At 36.1% G+C, this 21,091-nt stretch overlaps 1 protein-coding gene across 2 annotated transcripts in view; it reads left to right on the top strand.

Annotated features, from left to right (window-relative positions):
- The window catches only part of LOC128642107 (multidrug resistance-associated protein 1), a 148,709-nt gene that overhangs the window by 4,560 nt on the left and 123,058 nt on the right, over nt 1-21,091 (top strand). For both annotated transcript variants that reach the window (XM_053694768.1, XM_053694770.1), the window contains exons 2-3: nt 2,344-2,619; nt 18,102-18,278. In XM_053694768.1, coding sequence (XP_053550743.1) covers nt 2,578-2,619; nt 18,102-18,278 — 219 coding nt within the window. In that variant the 5' untranslated portion in view covers nt 2,344-2,577. The remainder of the gene's footprint in view (nt 1-2,343; nt 2,620-18,101; nt 18,279-21,091) is intronic.

Raw genomic sequence — 21,091 nt, 5'->3', positions numbered from 1 at the left:
CTTTGATAAAAGATACCAAAAGAACAAAGCAAATTTGATAGCATAAGTACATTGGAAAATTGTTTAAAATTGCATGTTTTATCTGAATCAGGAACGTTTAATTTTGACTTTACTGTCCCTTTAAGTGGAAGTTACATTTTAGGTTTAGTGTTCTTTTAAACCGCGGCTGTGTATAATCCTGAGGGTTTTTATTTAGACAGACAAGACAATGCATAGCTTTGAGGTTTCTGTGTGAATGTGATATCTACTGGAAAATCTATTTCAAAAAGTTATGACATTTTTCAAAGCCAGAATCTCACTTACAATTCAGTTGCTGCAAGGTGCTTTTAGCTATGCGTAGTGACAAAGCCCACACCAGTGTGACAAGCTGTTGCATTGCACAAAACACTACACTTGTACCAGATATGTACAGCATAGTCACAGTGCAGGCAGCAAGCTACCAAATCCATTTCATTAGAAAAACTAATGGTATTGTATATTATCATTGCTCAGTATAAATGACAACTCTTTTTTGTTAAAGGACCAGTAAATACAGTAGATTAGCATAATCAACAAATGCATGATAATAAGACAATGCAATACCACTTAGTCTGAACTTCAAATAAGAAGTTGATTTTTTTTTTTCTGACAAATTTCAAAGTCTATTTCCACTCCCACTGTATCATGTGACAGCATCAGCCAATCACAAATGCATATAAGTATATTCTGTGAATTCTTGCACATGTTCAGTAGGAGCTGGTGACTCAAAAAGTGTAAATATAAAAAGACTGTGCATATTTTGTTAATGGAACTAAATTGGAAAGTTGTTTAATTCTACTTGAGTGTCCCTTTAAAGGGAAACTGTAGTCAGAAAACAAAGTACAACGTTTTAAAAAATAATTTCTTAATTGGCATTTTTGCAATATATCTGTTTTAAAAAAACTTGCCTGTTATGAACTATATGATACTATAGTTTTATTCCTTTCTCACTGAGCTCACTTTTTTCCCTACACTCCCTAACCATCTGTATTACATGTATAGAGCCACCTACTCAGCAACCAGTCTAGGGTTGCCACCTCAGCCATGTTTTCCTGGACACTTATGAGTTACACATGCTGCAGGGTGTGCAGGGAGGAACATGTATTGTGTTTCTGGACAGCACTATTCATATTCCTCCCTGCAGCATGTGTAACTTATAAGTGTTCTGTATTTTAAGGGACGGGTGGGAACCCTTAACCAGTCACTACTGGCTGTAATAATACTGTATGCTGCACATAGCAATGAAGGAAACAGTTTTCTGTTTCCATTATCAGGAATAATAGGAACACACAAAACAAAATGGAGCCTCCCTGACCTGATAGATGTGCTCTGTAGTTGATTACAATTCCTGTGCAACATGGTTTACCTTGGCAACAAACTAGTCTGCAGTGAGGACAGCTGAAACTTACATTACTTATACTGCCCCATTAAAAGCTATCTTATCTGCCTAAACTAAAGGGACATAAAACCCCAACATTTTAATTCATAATTCAGATAGAACATACAATTTTAAACAACTTTACAATTAACTTCTATTATCAAATTTTCTTTGTTTTCTTATTATCTTTTGTTGAAAAGCAGGACGGTAAGTTTAGGAGTGTGCACAATAACAATGTTATACATTAGGAAGTGCACAAGATGACAGCACTATTTCCTGTCATGTAGTGCTTTAGAAATGTGCACGATACCTATATAGATATCTCTTCAACAAAGAATAACATGAGTACATGAATCCTGCTTTGAAAGAAACATAAAGTATTTTTTCTAAGTTTATGTTTCTCTGTTTAAAGCTCTGCTTCCAATGATAAAGAAAAACACTATCAGTATGGTTTTTTTTAAATGGTTAAAATAGTAATGAGTAACTGCAATATTTTTGGCTCGCTGGATATAAATTCAAATAACACCTAAAAAGTCATAATTAATAGATACAAAATATATACAAAATGACCAAAACACTCAAGTTGTTTAATAAAGTAATCACCACAATTGTAAAGTATTGCAGATTACTTATACAATTAGAGTTTTTGTATTTGCTTAAAAATACATTTATTTTGTATGTAGGTCTTTTGCAGTTCGGTATTTTATTGCTGCTATAAATTATAAGTATATTTTTAATGACTGTAATGTCCCTTTAATGAAATACATGTTCACTTTATTTACTTAAAAGGTTCTTTGCACACTTTAATAATTACCTGTTATCTGAGAAACTCTCCAGTAGATGCCATATAGGAAGTCATTTGCTTGCATGCATGTTATAAAAACAAATTTAATCTTACATGTCAAATTCCTTTACTAAAACTATTGTTTGTGGTTTTGCTTTTGCAGGACGTGAGTTGCCTTAAGTAAAAAAAGGAAGCTTTGCAAATTGCCCTAACAATAAGTGGAAAATCGTGGAAAACAAAAAAAAACAAAACTGTTGAAATCCTTGGAGAACAGATTTTAGCTGAATTCTGCTAAGGGCATCTGATTCATTTATATTTATTTTTATCACAGTCAGTGTTGGTCACCCAAATTCCAGTTTTTATGGATTTCCTATAAACAGGTCCACATTTCACCAATATGAAGTGGCTCTGCAAACTAAATGACTCGGATAACTTCTGGGTAAGTACTATTAATTAGATATAATTAGTAATGATTACATTCTTTTTTTTTTCTATCATGTATAAAAGAGTAGCAGATATACTTGTTGTTTGCATGAAACACGTTAAAAGTGCTAAATATTTAAATTGTAACTAACAGGAAGTGTAGTTCTCTGCAAACCATGATACCTACAAGTTTATATCATTCTTTTATTTAAATGAATTGTACCCATGCACAGCGCTGCGGAATATGTTGGCGCTTTATAAATAAAGTATAATAATAATACTTAGGTATCTACTAATTACAAGAGGATAGGGTCAACTCTCAAGGGACACTGAAGTCAAAATAAACTTTAATGATTCAGACAGAACAGCAGTTTTAAGACCCTTTCCAATTTACTTCCATAATCAAATTTTGCACAGTCTTTTTATATTCACACTTTCTGGGAACAAGATCATACTGAGCATGTGCACGAGCTCACATGGTATATGTATACTAGTCTGTGATTGGCTGATGTCTGTCACATGATACAGGGGGCTGGAAAATGGGAGAAAAAAATGTACGTTCTATTGTCTTAGCTTTTCATTGAGCACTTGTTTATTATGGAATTCTACTGCATTATGTGGTCCTTTAAGAAGCATTATAATACATGAAATATCCTTTTAAATGGAACAGATATAAAGTTTAAAAGGCAATTGTAGTTGAATAAATGTTCTCTGCGGCTCCTGATCGAGGGTTTGCAGGGGTTAAACACATAGAGTTGCAGGGTAACTAGTGTTAAAATTACAAGTTAGAGCATCCAGTTTTAATAAACGTTCAAATTTAATTCTATTATCTAATTTGTTTTATTCTCTTGTTTTCTTTTGTTGACAAAAATGCCTAGTTAGGCTCAAGAGCACCAAAGCACTACTGTGAGCTAGCTGTTGATTGGTAGCTGAATATATATGCCTCTTGTCATTGGTTTATCTGATTTGGTTTATATAATGTGTTCAGCTAACTTCCAATAGTGCATTGCTGCTCTTTCAACAAAGGATACTAAGAAAACAAAGCAAATTTGATAATAGAAATACATTTGAAAGTTGATTAAAATTGTATATTCTAGTTGAATCATGAAAGAAACATTTTGGGTTTAATATTCCTTTAAACCCCTTCGTTGTTCATGATGAGGCGTTCTCGTCATGCACATCACTACCTGTAGGTGAATGACAAGCCCTTCTCGTCATGATCGCTGATCAAATGCAATTTTCGGTGATCCCCCTCACTACAGTCCGGGGATTGTTGGTGGCCTAGTGGGCAGCACTCACAGGCTTCATGGGAGTTCCGGCCGATGTCACCGTGTACACATATGGTGATGTCACAAATGGCCTAAGGCAGGAGTCACCGGTAGCTGCTAGAAATCTGGATAGGGGGAGTTTTTCTAACCCCTCAATCTCAACTCCCAAAGCAGCTACAAAGCTCCAAGACCCCTCATTTGAAATAGAAAAGCCTGCTCTTTCAAATGGTGGTAACCTTGGAGCAGTTTTGAAAACCAGATCATTAAAACACAACACACAGAGATTTGGTTGCAATACTACTCTATATGCAGTATGAAAACAAATGTTTATGTCTACAGACCCCGAATAAAATTTATTTCCCAGTAGACAAGTCCCTCTCTTAAAAAAATATATATTCATTTTGTTTGTTTAGTCGGATGATCATTGTGGTAACAGTAAACACCTTGCAAGAAAAAAGTGCTTTTATTTCTGTACTGCACAACGGGGTCTCTCTAATCTACATTATAGCCCCCAAAATCCCATATGGGCCCCTATTTTACATGTGGCTACCCTTGATGGCAATTTATTATTTGTGAGGGTCACTCAATGAAATTTGACTACAATAGGGGTTTAAATGTAAGCAGTAAAAAAAGCTCAAAATTGGCTTAGCACTGGGGTGAAAAAAAAGGCTTAGCAACGAAAGGGTTAAGCGCTGTTTCCCACTTATAATTATAATTTTTTATTTTGAATATACTTTCTTAGTTTAAAGATATATTATATTGTAAATAAGAACAAGACTGTTTGGCTTTAGCATTATGTTTTAAAAATGTTTTTTTAAAAAAAATCAAACTAAAGTAAATTTTGATATTTGTCAGAAAAAATATATTGCTTCTTTAAAACTTACAGCAAGTGATATTTCATTGCCTTTTTATTATGCTTTGGTTGATTGTGCAGTTCTGCTATATTTATATTATATGTTCCTTTAATATATTAGATATTAATTAAACATTTTTTTAAATCCTAGCGTTTCACAAATGCTAGGATTTACCAGCACTTTAATAAAATGGACTTTTTTCCCCCCCATCTTTATAATAAGGACTCAGTGGTGATTGTATTTGATGTATTTCTCTGGTGCACTGTGTTTTTATTTTCCAGTTTATATTTTAATGTCATAATATTTTTTGTGATTATAGTATAGAGTATTTGAATAATTATTTCTCTCTATGTATTGAGCTTTAGTTTTCCAGACAAATATAAGATAAGGAAGCAAGTGTGTGTACATAAAGTGATAACATAATTAGATCTGATATTACCTAAAGCTCAACCCATTGTAATAGGCTGTTGTTTAAAAGCACAAAACCAGCTACTTCATATACACAAATAAACCCGAAAATGCAATTTCTCATACATTTTATACTCTGCAGCTGGTATAAAAAGTCATTGAAAATACATTAATATAAAAACAATTTTACAGTGTACTATCCCTTTAAGTCTGATTGTCCATAACCCCAGCCCCAGATCTCACTGATTTAGCCACCAGCCTCCCCATCCTAGATAGTCTCCTGGAGATGTTATAAAGGTCTATTACACTGCATTTTAGTTGTATCACTAATCTTCTTACACATCTGACCCTTAGGTAGCCACTACTTTACACATATTATTTACTGTGTTTGAAATACACATCTGACCCTTAGGTAGCTACTACTTTACACATATTATTTACTGTGTTTGAAATACACATCTGACCCTTAGGTAGCTACTACTTTACACATATTATTTACTGTGTTTGAAATACACATCTGACCCTTAGGTAGCTACTACTTTACACATATTATTTACTGTGTTTGAAATACACATCTGACCCTTAGGTAGCTACTACTTTACACATATTATTTACTGTTTTTGAAATACACATCTTGTTATGGAACAAAAACTAAGAACTGAAGATGGATATTTAATTATCAATATTACAATTAGTGTAGTAAATTGAAACAAATTATAAGGCAATTATACTCCAATAAAAAAAATACAAAAACGAGAAACGATAGGAAGAAATGTTTTTTCTTTTCTTTATCTATGGCCCAAATCTGCGCCTGATCATTGTTGAGGATGTGTGATTGCTATCATAACATTTCTGATATATTCTCGTAAGCCCCAGGAATTTATAGCTTTTGGAATTGCAGTTCCCAGGCAAGCCAAGCTATTGTTCTTTCTTCTGACACTAGCAGTGCAAGTTTTAAAAGGAATTTTATTTATTTTTCTGTAGAATATATAAACAAAACAGCGCATCCCAACTTGATTCAAATGTGTTTAATCAAACAAGTTTGTGTGCAAAGAATAAAAACACACTTACTAGAAGTATGTAAAAGGATTACATATAAAGAGGAAGTCCTCATGTGCAGTTCACAATTGGCTACGGCGTTACATCTCTTCTCAGTTCCTTGGCTGTAATCTGTGTGTTGGCTTGTTCATTAACAAGTACTCTGCCTTTAATCTTTGGGAAACCCGCTACTTTAGACACCGTGGGCAAGATTACATATGCGGCGTCGCCCGCAAAAGCCGGCAACATCGTTTTTCACGCAGTTTTGGTATCACATATACGGCTCCACATATAAATGTGGCGCATATATTTTACCTGTCGCCCGCAATTTTCACTCCCAAAAGCTAACATAGAACCAAGTCGCAAATTGGTATCACATTTTCAGCTCAAGGACTTACGCGGCGAAAATGGAGAAATTTTACTCCATTTTCACCTCGCCACACATAGGCAAGCCTTACGCTGAAAATGTGAGCACCGTAACTGCCTTAAAATATTATCTAACAAGTAACGCATTCGCAATATATATCTACCTGTCAACCGCAATCCCCCACCGCAATAACTAATAAAGTATATTAACCCCTAATCCGCCATTAACCCACATCGCAATAAACCTAATAAATGTATTAACCCTAATCCGCCATAAACCCACATCGCAATAAACCTAATAAATGTATTAACCCTAATCCGCCATAAACCCACATCGCAATAAACCTAATAAATGTATTAACCCCTAATCCGCCATTAACCCACAACACAATAAACCTAATAAATCTATTAACCCCTAATCCGCCAAACCCCCACAATGCAAATAACTAATTAAATTACTAAGCCCCCTAACCTAACACCCTCTAAATTAACCCCAATTACCTAAATTAAATAAATAAGTTACAATTAAAATAAAAAAGCTAACATTACTTAAAAATAACAAACCTAAGATTAAATTAATCTAAGATTACAACAAGTAAAAAACTCTAACATTACATAAAATAATAAACCAAATTATCAAAAATAAAAAAATTGAACCTAATCCCTATGAAAATAAAAAAGCCCCCCCAAAATAAAAACACCCCCTAATCTAATATTAAACTACCAATAGCCCTTAAAAAGGCCTTTTGTAGGGCATTGCCCTAAATTAAACAGCTCTTTCACCTTAAAAAATACTAAGTCCCCCCTCTAACAGTAAAACCCCCACCCACTAAACCCCCCAAAATAAAAAAACGTAACACTAAAAAATCGTATACTACCCATTGCGCCTAAAGGGGCTTTTATATGGGCATTGCCCTTAAAAATGGCATTCAGCTCTTTTAAGAGCACCCAATAAATCCCTAATCTATAAAAAAACAAACCCAAAAAAATAGAAAAAGGCCTAAGTCTAACCCCCAAATAGGTACGCACCGTTCCTGAAGTCCGGCGGAGAAGGTCCTGTTCCAGGTGGGGAAGTCTTCTTCCAAGTGGCCAACATCTTCTTCCATGCGGGGACAACTTCCTTTTTCATCCAGGACCAAGCTGGCGGGGAGCGGAGATGAGCGCGGAGCAGGACCGGCGACCGCGGAGCCATGGAGCGTGGAGGATCCTCTTTGTATGACTGCCGCCGTACACTGAATAGTGAATTCAAGGTACACGTTTAAATATGACTGTTCAAAGTATTGCTGTTCAAATCAGCCAATAGGATTTCAGTAGCTCTCATCCTATTGGCTGATTTGAATATGAAGAATCAAATCAGCCAATAGGAATGCAAGGGACGCCATTTTTAAACGCGTACCTTGAATTCACTATTCAGTGTTTGGCGGTGATCGTATGAAGAGGTTCCTCCATGTTTCATGGCTCCGCGGTCACCGGTCCTGCTCCGCACTCATCTCGGCTCCACGCCGACTTGGTCCTGGATGAAGAAGGAAGTAGTCCCCATTTGGAAGAAGATGTCGGCTTCTTGGAGGAAGACTTCACCGCCTGGAACAGGACCTTCTCTGCCTCTGACTTCAGGAACGGTGAGTACCTATTTGGGGGTTAGATTTAGGCTATTTTTTTTCTTCAGATTAGGGATTTATTGGGCACTCTTAAAAGAGCTGAATGCCCTTTTAAGGGCAGTACAATAGCTGATTGCCATTTTAAGGGCAATGACCATACAAATGCCCCTTTAGGAGCAATGGGTAGTTTAGGTTTTTTTAGTGTTAGGTTTATTTATTTATTTTGGGGGGTTTGGTGGGAGGTGGGTTTTACTGTTGGGGGGGGGGACTTAGAATTTTTTTTTAAAATGCAAAAGAGCAGTTTAATTTAGGACAATGCCCTACAAAAAGCACTTTTAAGGGCTATTGGTTGTTTAGCATTAGATTAGATTAGATTTTTACTTTGGGGGGCTTTTTTATTTTCATAGGTATTAGGTTTAATTTTTTTATTTTGGATGATTTTGTTTATTATTTTCTGTAATGTTAGACTTTTTTATTTTTGGTAATTTTAGATTAATTTATTTTAATTTAATCTTAGGTTTATTTTTCTAAGTACTGTTAGGATTTTTTATTTTAATTATAATTTAGTATTTTAATATTTTATGTAATTTAGGGTTAATTTAGTGGGTGTTATGTTAGGGGGCTTAGTAATTAAATTAGTTATTTGAGTTGTGGGGATTAGGGGTTAATAGGTTAATTAAGGTACTTGCGTTGTGAGGGATTGGCGGATTAGGGGTTAATAGTTTTATTAGGATTATTGCGTTGTGTGGCTTTGGCGGAATAGGGGTTAATAGATTTATAAGGTTTGTTGCAATGTGGGTGAATGGCGGGTTAGGGGTTATTACTTTTACTAGGTAGATCGCAATGTCTGTAAATGGCGGATTAGGGGTTAATAGTTTAATTAGGCATATTGTGTTGTGGGGGGGTTGTAGGTTTTAGGGGTTAATACATTTATTATTAATTGTGATGTGGGGGGATTGCAGATATAGGGGTTTTTATGTGTCGGGTTTATTTTTGGGAGGCGGGTTAGACCTTTACGGGAGATTTTATATATTTATTTATTTTTCTTAGGTGCCGGCAGTTTCTAAAGTGCTGTAAGTCACTGGCGACTCCAGAAATTTGTATTTACGCACATTTCTGGACATCGCTAGTTTATCCGACTTTTTGAGCTGCCTAACATTTAATCACTCAGCACAAACCACCTATTCTAAGCAGCTACTAATTCATAAAAACATTACTCTTATAGCCAAAAACTTATAGAAAAATGTACTGGTATCTACTTTTAAGAATATAATTTATATTGAATGGTTCAACCACACACTTAGTTATTGCAAACTGAAAATATGATTGGACATTTATTAGTAATAATTAATCATGCAATGATGCAAATCATTTACATTACACACAAAGCGATATTTTAGTATGTAGTAAATGCGGATTTTAGAGCCTTCTGTGGGTTTCTGATTAGCTGATTGGTGAATAATATACGCTGTGCACCTGTTATTGTTTTGGTTTAAATGCAAGCACAAAGCATACACAGCAATGTTTCTGAAATCAGCACCATGGGTTCATAAAAGGGGCCAATGAACATATATATATATATATATATATATATATATAAATATAGACACTGTATATAAAAGTTATATTGCAAAATTAAAAGTTATAGAGTCTCTCAATAATTTGTATTAGATTGCACCTTTTATGTGTGAAAACATAACATTTGTCATTGGGGCGACACTTCCTCTTCTCCAGCACTGATATAGTTAAATGGCATAGTTAAAGTACCACTAGCAAACTGCTGGCGAGTGGCGATCTGATCAGCAGTGCTAGTTGCACAGCTTGTGTCCTAACAGGAACTTTAATAATGTGTTTAACCCATTTGCAGCATCACTTGTCTAACAATGAGATGCTCTGCTGGGCTTTACAAATCCAGGTGCCAGGAAGCCACTGGCTTATAGAATTCTACCCCTAACTTAACATTTTGAGTTATTCTTCATCATACATCTATATAAAGTACCACTGTCTGGCTCCTAAATATACCTACTTCTTAATGGATTTGAGCATTCCATTTTTTTTTTAAATATCTTTATTTTTGTGTGCCACGTTCAGGAAGACCATTACAACATATATGCAGTACAACCATCAAATGATAATTCAACAACATTCTTTTCAACAAGAGAGACTAGTCTGAACCAATTGTGCCCCTAGCTATAGGGCAGCTAAGGCTTACATGGTGAATACGATACCATTCAATAGAGTAACTAGACCTGTGTAGCATGATTTAGTCCTCCCTTAGGGCACTTTTTGTAACATACAAACAAGACAAACAGATTCTAATAACCTAATTAGACAATGATATTTGCCAACTCGGATTGCTCACCTCTTCTCCCCCCTCCTTCAGTTCCTAGCTAGTCGAATATCCACTCCCCTCTCAAATTGGCTTCAAGTATGTACTCCGTGTTTTTAAATGGTGTTATAATGATCTTTTGTAGCGCTGTTGGGAGTGTGTGTATGAAGGGTTCCCACTTAGTGACGAAAGATTTAACTCTCTTAGTCATGTCGCCTAGACCGTCTGATTGTTCGATAAACATTTGGTTAAGCAATGTTGAGCATTCCATTTTAACACTATAATGGCCCTTTAAATTAACCCACCTAATAAACAAATCATATTAAAGGGACACTGAGAAAACAGCACAATGCAATATAGGTATTTATCATGTTGTATAGTAACATACATTTTTCATAAAAGCTTTGGATTTTCTAAGACTTGACAAATATTTTACACTTTTTTAAGAAATAGATTAATTATTATATGTAATATTCCACCGGTTCCCAAATCTGTCCTCAGGGCAGGTAGTTAATCATTGTCTCTGGTATTTATTCTCCAATCATTGCCTGTTGCGCATATTTTAGTAACCCTGTGATAAAGACGCTAATCACCTCTGTACTAATGGCTGAGAATTTAATAACGCAATGTGGTGCCTCTCATAATATGTTCATTTTAGCTGTGTAATGCTCTCTAGATTCTAATCGGTTAGCAAACCTAAGTACTGCAAGGTTTATGCTGTGTATGAGGGAGACACTACAGGATGCGGTAGAGTTATGAGTATTGGTATTGCTTTAAAAATCAGGACATTTACCCTAAAGGGAAACTTAAAGGGACAGTCAACACCAGAATTTTTGTTGTTTTAAAGGATAGATAATCCCTTTATTACCTATTCCCCAGTTTTGCATAACCAACACTGTTATAGAAATACACTTTTCACCTCTGTGATTACCTTGTATCTAAGCCTCTGTAAACTGCCCCCTTATTTCAGTTCTTTTGACAGACTTGCATTTTAGCCAATCACTGCTGACTTCTAGGTAACTTCACGTGCGTGAGCTCAATGTTATCTATGACACACATAAACTAACGCCCTCTAGTGGTAAAAAACTGTCAAAATGCATTCACATAAGAGACAGCCTTCAAGGTCTATGAAATTAGCATATGTACCTTCCTAGGTTTAACTTTCAACTAAGAATACCAAGAGAACAATGCAAAATTGGTGATAAAAGTAAATTGGAAAGTTGTTTAAAATTACATGCGCTATCTGAATCATGAAAGTTTATTTTGGACTTGACTGTCCCTTTAAGAAGGGATAGTGGTCAGAGGTGCAAAAACATGACAGTCCCTCATTATGCGGGAAAGCTGGGAGTTTGCTTTGAAAATTGGAGATTGCTTTATTGAAACATTGTATTCAACTTGAATTTTATTTGGTTTTATTTTGTGTTTAAATTGCTTTTCTCTCAAAATGTTTATGTCTTAGTACATGTCCCAGGATAAATTGCTGGATTGGCCTACCAGGATACCAGGAGATTTCCCGGTGGGCTGCAACAGCTATAGGCTGTTGCCTATATAATAGCAACCTTGCTCTTTTTTTTTAAATACAAACTAATAGTATATAATTCAGAAGAAAAAAATATTGGGGTAAGAGTACCCCAGTAAACCCCTTTGAGAAAAATTGGTCGTGCGCATTTTACTGACTCAACAGAAAAATAGGACTGTTCTCCAAAGTTTCCAGGGCTGTTTTTTATTCCCAGTCCTGCCCTTTCCTTACCTTACTTCAGAGTGTGAGATGTATATCTAAAGGTGTAATTACCAGGTGACAAACAGGTTCACCAGTCTCAAGCTATGCTTTCTGGGTATAAACTTCCATTAGGGTTAGTAAACAGGACTGGACAGGGAATAAAAAGCAGCCCTGGAAACATTTGAATATAAAATAATTATTTATGGGTTCAGTCTGTAGAATGCACACCCCCATTTTATCTCAATGGGATTACTGGAATATCTCTTCCCCCAATATTTTTCTTTAAACATTAAATGACAGTTTTTAATTAAAAAAAAGTCTATTTGTTGCTGTATAGGCAGCGTACAACCCAATTTCATCCATGACTCCCTTTAACAGTATGAAAATAATTATCTATATTGTGACGTGGAGAAGACACTCAAAACAGTGTGAACCAAGTTGCTATTCCCAATGTGTCTTACTGTAAATATGTGTGATAATATGTGGGCTCGATATATGTTAATGTTTTGATGAGTACTATTTTATATTCTCTTTTGGAAAAAATTGAATGTCGAAACTTGTTAAGAAATAAATAAATATGATCCTTTATTTGATTATGGTAAATTTACCCAATAATAGTGATGCTAAAAGTACAATTAAACAAAAATTATTACAAATTCCTTCAAAGTTTAAAAAATGACACCAGTGTCTCTATGTATAAAAATGTACGTAATTTATAAAAATATATATAAATATATAAAAAATTAAATTAAAATAATATCGTTGAAATCTTGCAATTTATACAGTTATAAGTTTATCACACATTGTAATTTCTAACAAAATGTTTGTATATACAATTTTTTAGTGGATAAGACAATAGTTGCTGTATAGTTCATATAGGATACTTTGTTTCAAGTTCAGCTGTGCAATTGAGATCTTATCTTAGGTAACTATATATCAAATGTAGAGGTATGTTGGTGCGATTTTTATCACACTGTGATATAAGTATACAAATTAGTACATTGAAGTGTATCTGTTTGATATCAGTTTTGTGAGATGGTTGCGGTTAAATAAACGCCGCTATGCCAATGATTTGCTTAGGTTTCTAGATCAAGCTGGTGGCAGTTCTATATGAGCTGCTGGCTGTTAAATAAATGCCGCTTTGGTTTCCTCTTGTTAGGTGGGCTTATCTGTTTGCTGCGAGAAAATGCTTATGTAGTTGCCGTGGCCGCTCTGTTATCTTGTCCTTTGTCGGTCAGTGACCGATCGCGCTCTTAAGGGTTTCTTGGTGGGATCTTCGTTGCAGTTAGGTGCTAACCGTTTGCTGATGTTTTTTTTTCAGTGACCGATCACAATGGTATGGTTGTTGGATAACCTCCTGATGTGGAATATTTGCGTGCCTTTCCGGTCCGTTGTTCCCAGGTTTCTTAGATGTCGGCATTTATTTAACCTCCAGCAGCTCATATAGAACTGCCACCAGCTTGATCTAGAAACCTAAGCAAATCATTGGCATAGCTGCGTTTATTTAACCGCAACCATCTCACAAAAGTGATATCAAACAGATACACTTCAAGGTACTAATTTGTATACTTATATCACAGTGTGATAAAAATTGCACCAACATACCTCTACATTTGATATATAGTTACCTAAGATAAGATCTCAATTGCACAGCTGAACTTGAAACAAAGTATCCTATATGAACTATACAGCAACTATTGTCTTATCCACTATAAAATTGTATATACAAACATTTTGTTAGAAATTACAACGTGTGATAAACCTATAACTGTATAAATTATAAGATTTCAACGTTATTATTTTAATTTAATTTTTTATATATTTATATATATTTTTATATATTACGTACATTTTTATACATAGAGACACCGGTGTCATTTTTTAAACTTTGAAGGAATTTGTAATAATTTTTGTTTAATTGTACTTTTAGCATCACTATTATTGGGTAAATTTACCATAATCAAATAAAGGATCATATTTATTTATTTCTTAACAAGTTTCGACATTCAATTTTTTCCAAAAGAGAATATAAAATAGTACTCATCAAATACTCACACATATTTACAGTAAGACACATTGGGAATAGCAACTTGGTTTGCGCCACCTACTACAACTAACTATAACTCTTTAAACTTTGGGATAAAGTTTACTTCAGGTGTGCTAGATTCCCCACCAGCTAGACAGTCTAACCCTACCAAACACTCAAAACAGTGTGACTTGACTAGACCCTCAGGGCTCCATGTATTAAAAGGCAAGCGGACGATCTTCTCAACTTGAGGTATACAGGCAGCGGACGAATAGGATCTGCTGCCCGTATGTATCATTACACTCTGAAGTGAGCAAGTAAAGCCCGTCCCCAATCGCGTGAGAGAAGGGACTGTCAATCACCGGGAGCAAGCTCTCTGTGATTTCTCCTCACCACTTCAGAGGTGGTGAAAAGTGTAAGAAGCAGCGGTCAAATCACATTGCGGAAGCGAACCTGCCCCGCAAGGGCTCCGTAGCAGCTCATGCTGCTTTTTGCATGGAGCCCTAAACCATTCAAAGGAGGGCTTCTAAAGGCTACATGTTCTAGTTAATAAAACTTATAAGGAAACACTTTGGACTCGATTTATCAAGCCCTTCTCCCTCCTTTATCAAGCAGCAGTCATCTCTTATGTTTTATTGACAGCTCCTGCCCGCACATGATTGGGTGTGCGTGGGCAGGGGGCCGCGTTGCAAGCCCCAGCTGCTCCAGCCCACCAGGAAATCTCTTGGTATCCGGGTAGTCCTTGATAGTAAAGAGAAACTCTGTGGGGAATAAGTATAAGGTTTTTCCTATGAACTAATTAAAGGGAAAGGTCAACACTGAACTATGCATGGGTACAAAAATGCTTCTAGTAAAAGATATTACTGTTTTTCAGGGGCATACACACATATGCTTTGAGGGCCTGTGCACCACTATTCAAGCTCAGAGCTGGCATTGGTTTTTTTATGTCATAGAAGCCCCTATTGAGAAGGTGTAGTGTTTGAATACTGGTGAACGGCCCTTACAGCATATATGCGTATGCAGCTGAGAAGCTGTTTTATAGCTTTTACTTGAATCATTTTTGCTAATGGAACTAAACTGCAAACATGTATATATTTATTTATTCCGCTTGTCCCTTTAAATTTACACTTTGTTGAAAATATAAGCAGACTTCTTGGATCTATGGATCGTATCTGATGTTAAACATCTATCGGCTAGATTTAGAGTTTTGTCGGTAAAGACCCGCGTAGTTAACGCAGCTTTTTTTCCCAACGCACCCTTAAGACAACGCTGATATTTATAGTTGTCTGAGGGGCTGAGTTAGGCTCCAAAAAGGGTGCGTTGAGCCTAATTTACCGCCACTTCAACTCTCTATACCAGCGTTGTTTACGGTAGCGGTAAGCTGGCAAAACGTGCTCGTGCACGATTCCCTCATAGGAAACAATGGGGCAGTTTGGGATGAAAAAAAAAAAAAAAAAGCAGCGTTAAGCTCCCAACGCAGCCCCATTGTTTCCTATGGGGAAACAGTTTCTAAGTCTGCACCTAACACCCTAACATGAACCCAGAGTCTAAACACCCCTAACCTTACACTTATTAACCCCTAATCTGCCGCCCCCGCTATCGCTGACACCTGCATTATACTATTAACCCCTAATCTGCCGCTCCGTACACCGCCGCAACCTACATTATCCCTATGTACCCCTAATCTGCTACTCCTAACATCGCCGACCCCTATATTATATTTATTAACCCCTAATCTGCCCCCCCCAACATCGCGGCTACCTTACCTACACTTATTAACCCCTAATCTGCCGACCGGACCTCGCCGCTACTATAATAAATGTATTAACCCCTAAAGCTAAGTCTAACCCTAACCCCCCCCAAGTTAAATATAATTTTAATCTAACAAAATAAATTAAATATTATTAACTAAAGTATTCCTATTTAAAACTAAATACTTACCTGTAAAATGAACCCTAATATAGCTACAATATAACGAATAGTTATATTGTAGCTATTTTAGGATTTATATTTATTTTACAGGCAACTTTGTATTTATTTTAACTAGGTACAATAGCTATTAAATAGTTATTTACTATTTAATAGCTACCTAGTTAAAATAATTACAAAATTACCTGTAAAATAAATCCTAACCTAAGTTACAATTAAACCTAACACTACACTATCAATAAATTAATTAAATAAATTACCTACAATTACATACAATTAAATAAACTAAACTAAATTACAAAAAAACAAAACACTAAATTACAAGAATATTAGGCTAATTACACCTACTCTAAGTCCACTAATAAAATAAAAAAGCCCCCCAAAATAATAAAGGTCCCTACCCTATTCTAAATTAAAAAGTAATCAGCTCTTTTACCAGCCCTTAAAAGGGCTTTTTGCGGGGCATGCCCCAAAGTAATCAGCTCTTTTGCCTGTTAAAAAAAATACAACCCCCCCAACATTAAAACCCACCACCCACATACCCCTACTCTAACCCAAACCCCCCTTAAATAAACCTAACACTACCCCCCTGAAGATCTCCCTACCTTGAGTCGTCTTCACCCAGCCGGGCCGAAGTCTTCATCCGATGGGGCAGAAAAGGACAACCAGACCGGCAGAAGTCTTCATCCTATCCGGGCAGAAGAGGACATCCGGACCGGCAGACATCTTTATCCAAGCGGCATCTTCTATCTTCATCCATCCGACGAGGAGCGGCTCCATCTTCAAGACCTCCGGCGCGGAACATCCTTCTTGACCGACGACTACCCAACGAATGAAGGTTCCTTTAAGTGACGTCATCCAAGATGGCATCCCTCGAATTCCGATTGGCTGATAGGATTCTATCAGCCAATCGGAATTAAGGTAGGAAAAATCTGATTGGCTGATTGAATCAGCCAATCAGATTGAGCTTGCATTCTATTGGCTGATCGGAACAGCCAATAGAATTCAAGCTCAATCTGATTGGCTGATTGGATCAGCCAATCGGATTGAACTTGAATCTGATTGGCTGATTCAATCAGCCAATCAGATTTTTCCTACCTTAAGCGGAAGTGAATCCGCTAAGAGTGCAACCAAACAATCCTCCTAAGGGCACGGAGTACCGTCGCTGTGGCGGAACCAAGCCACACACATAGGATAACTGACAAGCAAGAAGTAGCAGGTACTCAGTGGATCACGTAAAAAAGGTGTAAGTTTATTATATAACAAAAATAGTAAAAGACAGCCAAGGAAGCTGTTAGCACACAGATAAAGCCACTATAGACAGGCAGACAGAAAAAACACGATGGCTGGCGCGTTTTGCGCCCCCTAGTGGCGCTTACTCATAGTCATATTTATGAGTATGCGCCACTAGGGGGTGCGAAAAGCGTCAGACCACCGTGTTTTTTCTGTCTGCCTGTCTATCGTGGCTTTATCTGTGTGCTAACAAATTTTTCTTTCATTATTCAGAGAATTACAGAATAGAGAATACAAATTAGAGAATACAATTTTAAACAACTTTCCAATGTACTTCTATAATTTTCTTCCTTCTCTTGTTATCCTTTGCTAAAATGTTTATCTAGGAATGCTCAGGAGCAGCAAAGAACCTAGTTTCAAGCTACTGATTGGTGGCTGCATTTATATACTGATTGCCATTGGCTCATCCATGTTTTCAGTCAGCAACCAGTAGTGTATTGCTGCTCATTCAACAAAGCATACCAAGAGAATGAAGAAAAATTGATAATAGGAGTACATTAGAAAGATGCTTATAATTCCATGCTCTGTCTGAATCATGAAATAATTTTTTGGGGTTTAATATCGCTTTAACTACCATGTTCCTTTGCTATTCTCTCAGTGAATGTGTTGTATGTGACTTTTTCTTGTAAATGTATTTGTAAATAAATGAACATTTTTCTTTTCTTTCAGGATATTAATCAGACATGGCATACCAATAACCCAGATTTCTCGCCATGTTTTCACAACTCTGTCCTGAACTGGATTCCGTGTATTTATCTTTACGCTTGTACGCCATTCTATATTCTCTACCTCCGATGTCATGGCAAAGGTTACATCAGGATATCGCATCTCAGTAAAGCTAAAACTGTATGTTTTCTTTGAGATTTGATATGTAAAAAACTACTTGTCTTTATTTTGAAGCTGATCTTTTCTTTTTGGTTTGAACCTTTTAGTCTTATCACCAGCTAGGAGCTCTGCTTTAGGAAACAAACAATTCCCTGAAATGATCAAGCAAAATTGTTTTTTGATCTCTTTAAAACTCACATTTTAAAGCACATAAACCAAGCTGTTACTCACAAACAAACCCCGCCCCTTTAGACATTTTAAAGGGACATAATACTAAAATGTTGAAGCACTTGCAAGTGATGCAGCATATCTCTAAAAAGCTGGCTAAAAAAATCACCTGAACATCTCTATGTAAAAAAAGGAAGATATTTTACCCTTAAAATGTCTTAAATATTCACACTCCACTGGAAAGAGACATTAAGCAGCCAATCAGGATGCTAGTCCCAGGACTTGCAAGGGAGCATGCATCTGGCATGTGCAGGCACATTTATATTATTTTCCTATTCAGTTTATGGATGTTTACTATGAAATCTCACAAGTGTTCACAGCAAAGAAAAGCATGACCTCAGCAGTGTTGATGCTGATTGGCTATTGTTTAGTTTTTTTAACTTGCAACTGGACAGCAGCTGAAGTATAACTGTTCACACTTACTTTGTTGAGCTGAAGAAATTGTGAGGTAAAATAACTTCCCTTTTTACATAGAGATGTTCAGGTAATATTTTCATGTCAGCTTTTTACAGTGCTACATTACTTTCAAGTGATTTAGCATATGAGTATTATGTCCCTTTAAGGGAAAAATAAACTTTTATGAATTAGATAGAACATGTCATTTTAATCTTCTTTCTAGTTTACTTCTATTATCAAATTTGCTTTGTTCTCTTGATATCCTTTGTTAAAGAGTAAGCCTAGGTACGCTCAGGATCAATAACACACTAACAGGAACCAGCTGAACATATCAGAGCCATGACAGGAGGCATAAGTGTGCATCTAGCAATTACCAGCTAGCTTATAGTAGAGCAAATATGCTCCTGAGCCTACCTAAGTTTACTCTTCTACATCGGAAACCAAAAGAGTGATTCAATTTGATAATAGAGGTTAATTGGAAAGTAGTTTTTGTTTGCTTTGTGTAGATCATGAATGTTTAAAGAGATATACAAAACAAAACATTTATTTTATGATTCAGACACTGCACGCCATTTTAAACAACTTTCCAATAAGCTTCTGTTGTCAAATTGGCAATATTCTCTTGGTATACTTTGGAGAAGCAGCAATGCCCTACTGGGAGCTAGCTGAACACATTGAATAAGCCTATGACAAGAGACATATACATGCATCCACCAATCAGCAGCTATCTCCCAGTATTCACCCATTTATAAGGGACAATAATAAATGGGGCACTAGAGTGTGCAGCCAATAACTGTGCAGAATGTAGTAGTGTTATGTCTGGTGTCTGTACTTGACAAGAATAAGAAATCCCTGAGTTTTTTAGAATTCATTTACAGGAAAAGGAGAGAAAATAAATAATACGACATTGCAGTTATTTTGTTACATATATAATTTAACATTTCATATTACAAGTTCAAAGTGTTTTTGGTCCCTTTAAAGTGTGCCAAATTTAAATGAAATAATATATATTTATATATATATATACACAGTATATTTATGTTATATACTATATATACACGTACACATACTGTAGATGAATTAATAGTGTGATAGGATTAGAATGGTCTCTGATGTATTTACTCTAAATGTATTACTTCTAACTACACATAATACTTTACTTTATATTTTAGTTTGCATTTCTTTCATACAGGTGGTGAGAGTCCACAATCCATTACTCCTGGGAATTACTCTACCCTCCCACCAGGAGGAGGCAAAGATTCCAAAACCCCAAGAGCTCTATAAAACCCCTCCAACATCATGGGCAACTCTTGTATTTGCCTCCGGTGAAGGAAGCTGAAGAATGAAGATGTGTATTTGATTCTTTAATGAGAGGGGTTCTCAGATTGAGTTGAGGCCCATTTCCCCAGGGTGCAGATTTTTGGCAGAGGAATTTATTTGTAGTATAGGAAGTGGCATATATTTCACCTATTGAGATTTAGTCACAAGCCTTTCCACAGGTGTCCCAAGGACTTGTCCTTTCCCTCATCCTGTTGGGCCATCGATATACTTCTATTCCAGATCCTCTGCTGTTATGTTTTAGCACTGGTTTGGCTTCCTGCTGGTTTCCTCCAGTAGTAGGATGCCTATTGGTAAGTACTATATTTTTTATTATTTGGCATACTATAAGCCTCTTAGTTTTTTTCTGGTATATTTGTTATATAAGCCTTGGGACAGTTTTATATATTTTGGTAATTCCCTTTTAAAAAGAACTTTAAGGTGCGTCAAGTTTCCCTGCATTTACATTTTTTAACGCTCAAACAGCGTTTTTGTGTGTATACTTTTAAATGCACACCAGGTTTTGAGCGCATATGGTTTTTGACGCATGTTTTCAAATACACAGGCATCGGTGTGGTAGTGTACATACTTTTTCCGTTATATGACGCCAGGTTGGTGCACGCTCCCTCCCTTCTTTTGTACGCTATTTGGATGTCGAGTCCTGAGTAAGTTTTTAAGAGCTGCATTTAGAGGTGTTTCCCTTATCTCAAGAGCTCTTTTAATGGGGAAATTACAATCTGTTTGTTTTTCCTGCATTTAACTTATGTATTAGTTTTCTGTAGTTATGGAGCCTTCTGATTCTGTCCCTAAATGTACCTTAGAAGCTGTGTCATCTGAACACTTTCCTACCAGTGCTAATTGTTTGTATTGTAAGTAGGCAAACTTATGCAATA

The sequence above is a fragment of the Bombina bombina genome, chromosome 11 (genome assembly GCF_027579735.1).
Source record: "Bombina bombina isolate aBomBom1 chromosome 11, aBomBom1.pri, whole genome shotgun sequence".
Taxonomy (NCBI): Eukaryota; Metazoa; Chordata; class Amphibia; order Anura; family Bombinatoridae; genus Bombina; species Bombina bombina.
The sequence above is the reverse complement of the archived record's forward strand: the minus strand, read 5'-3'. Positions and strand labels throughout refer to the sequence as shown.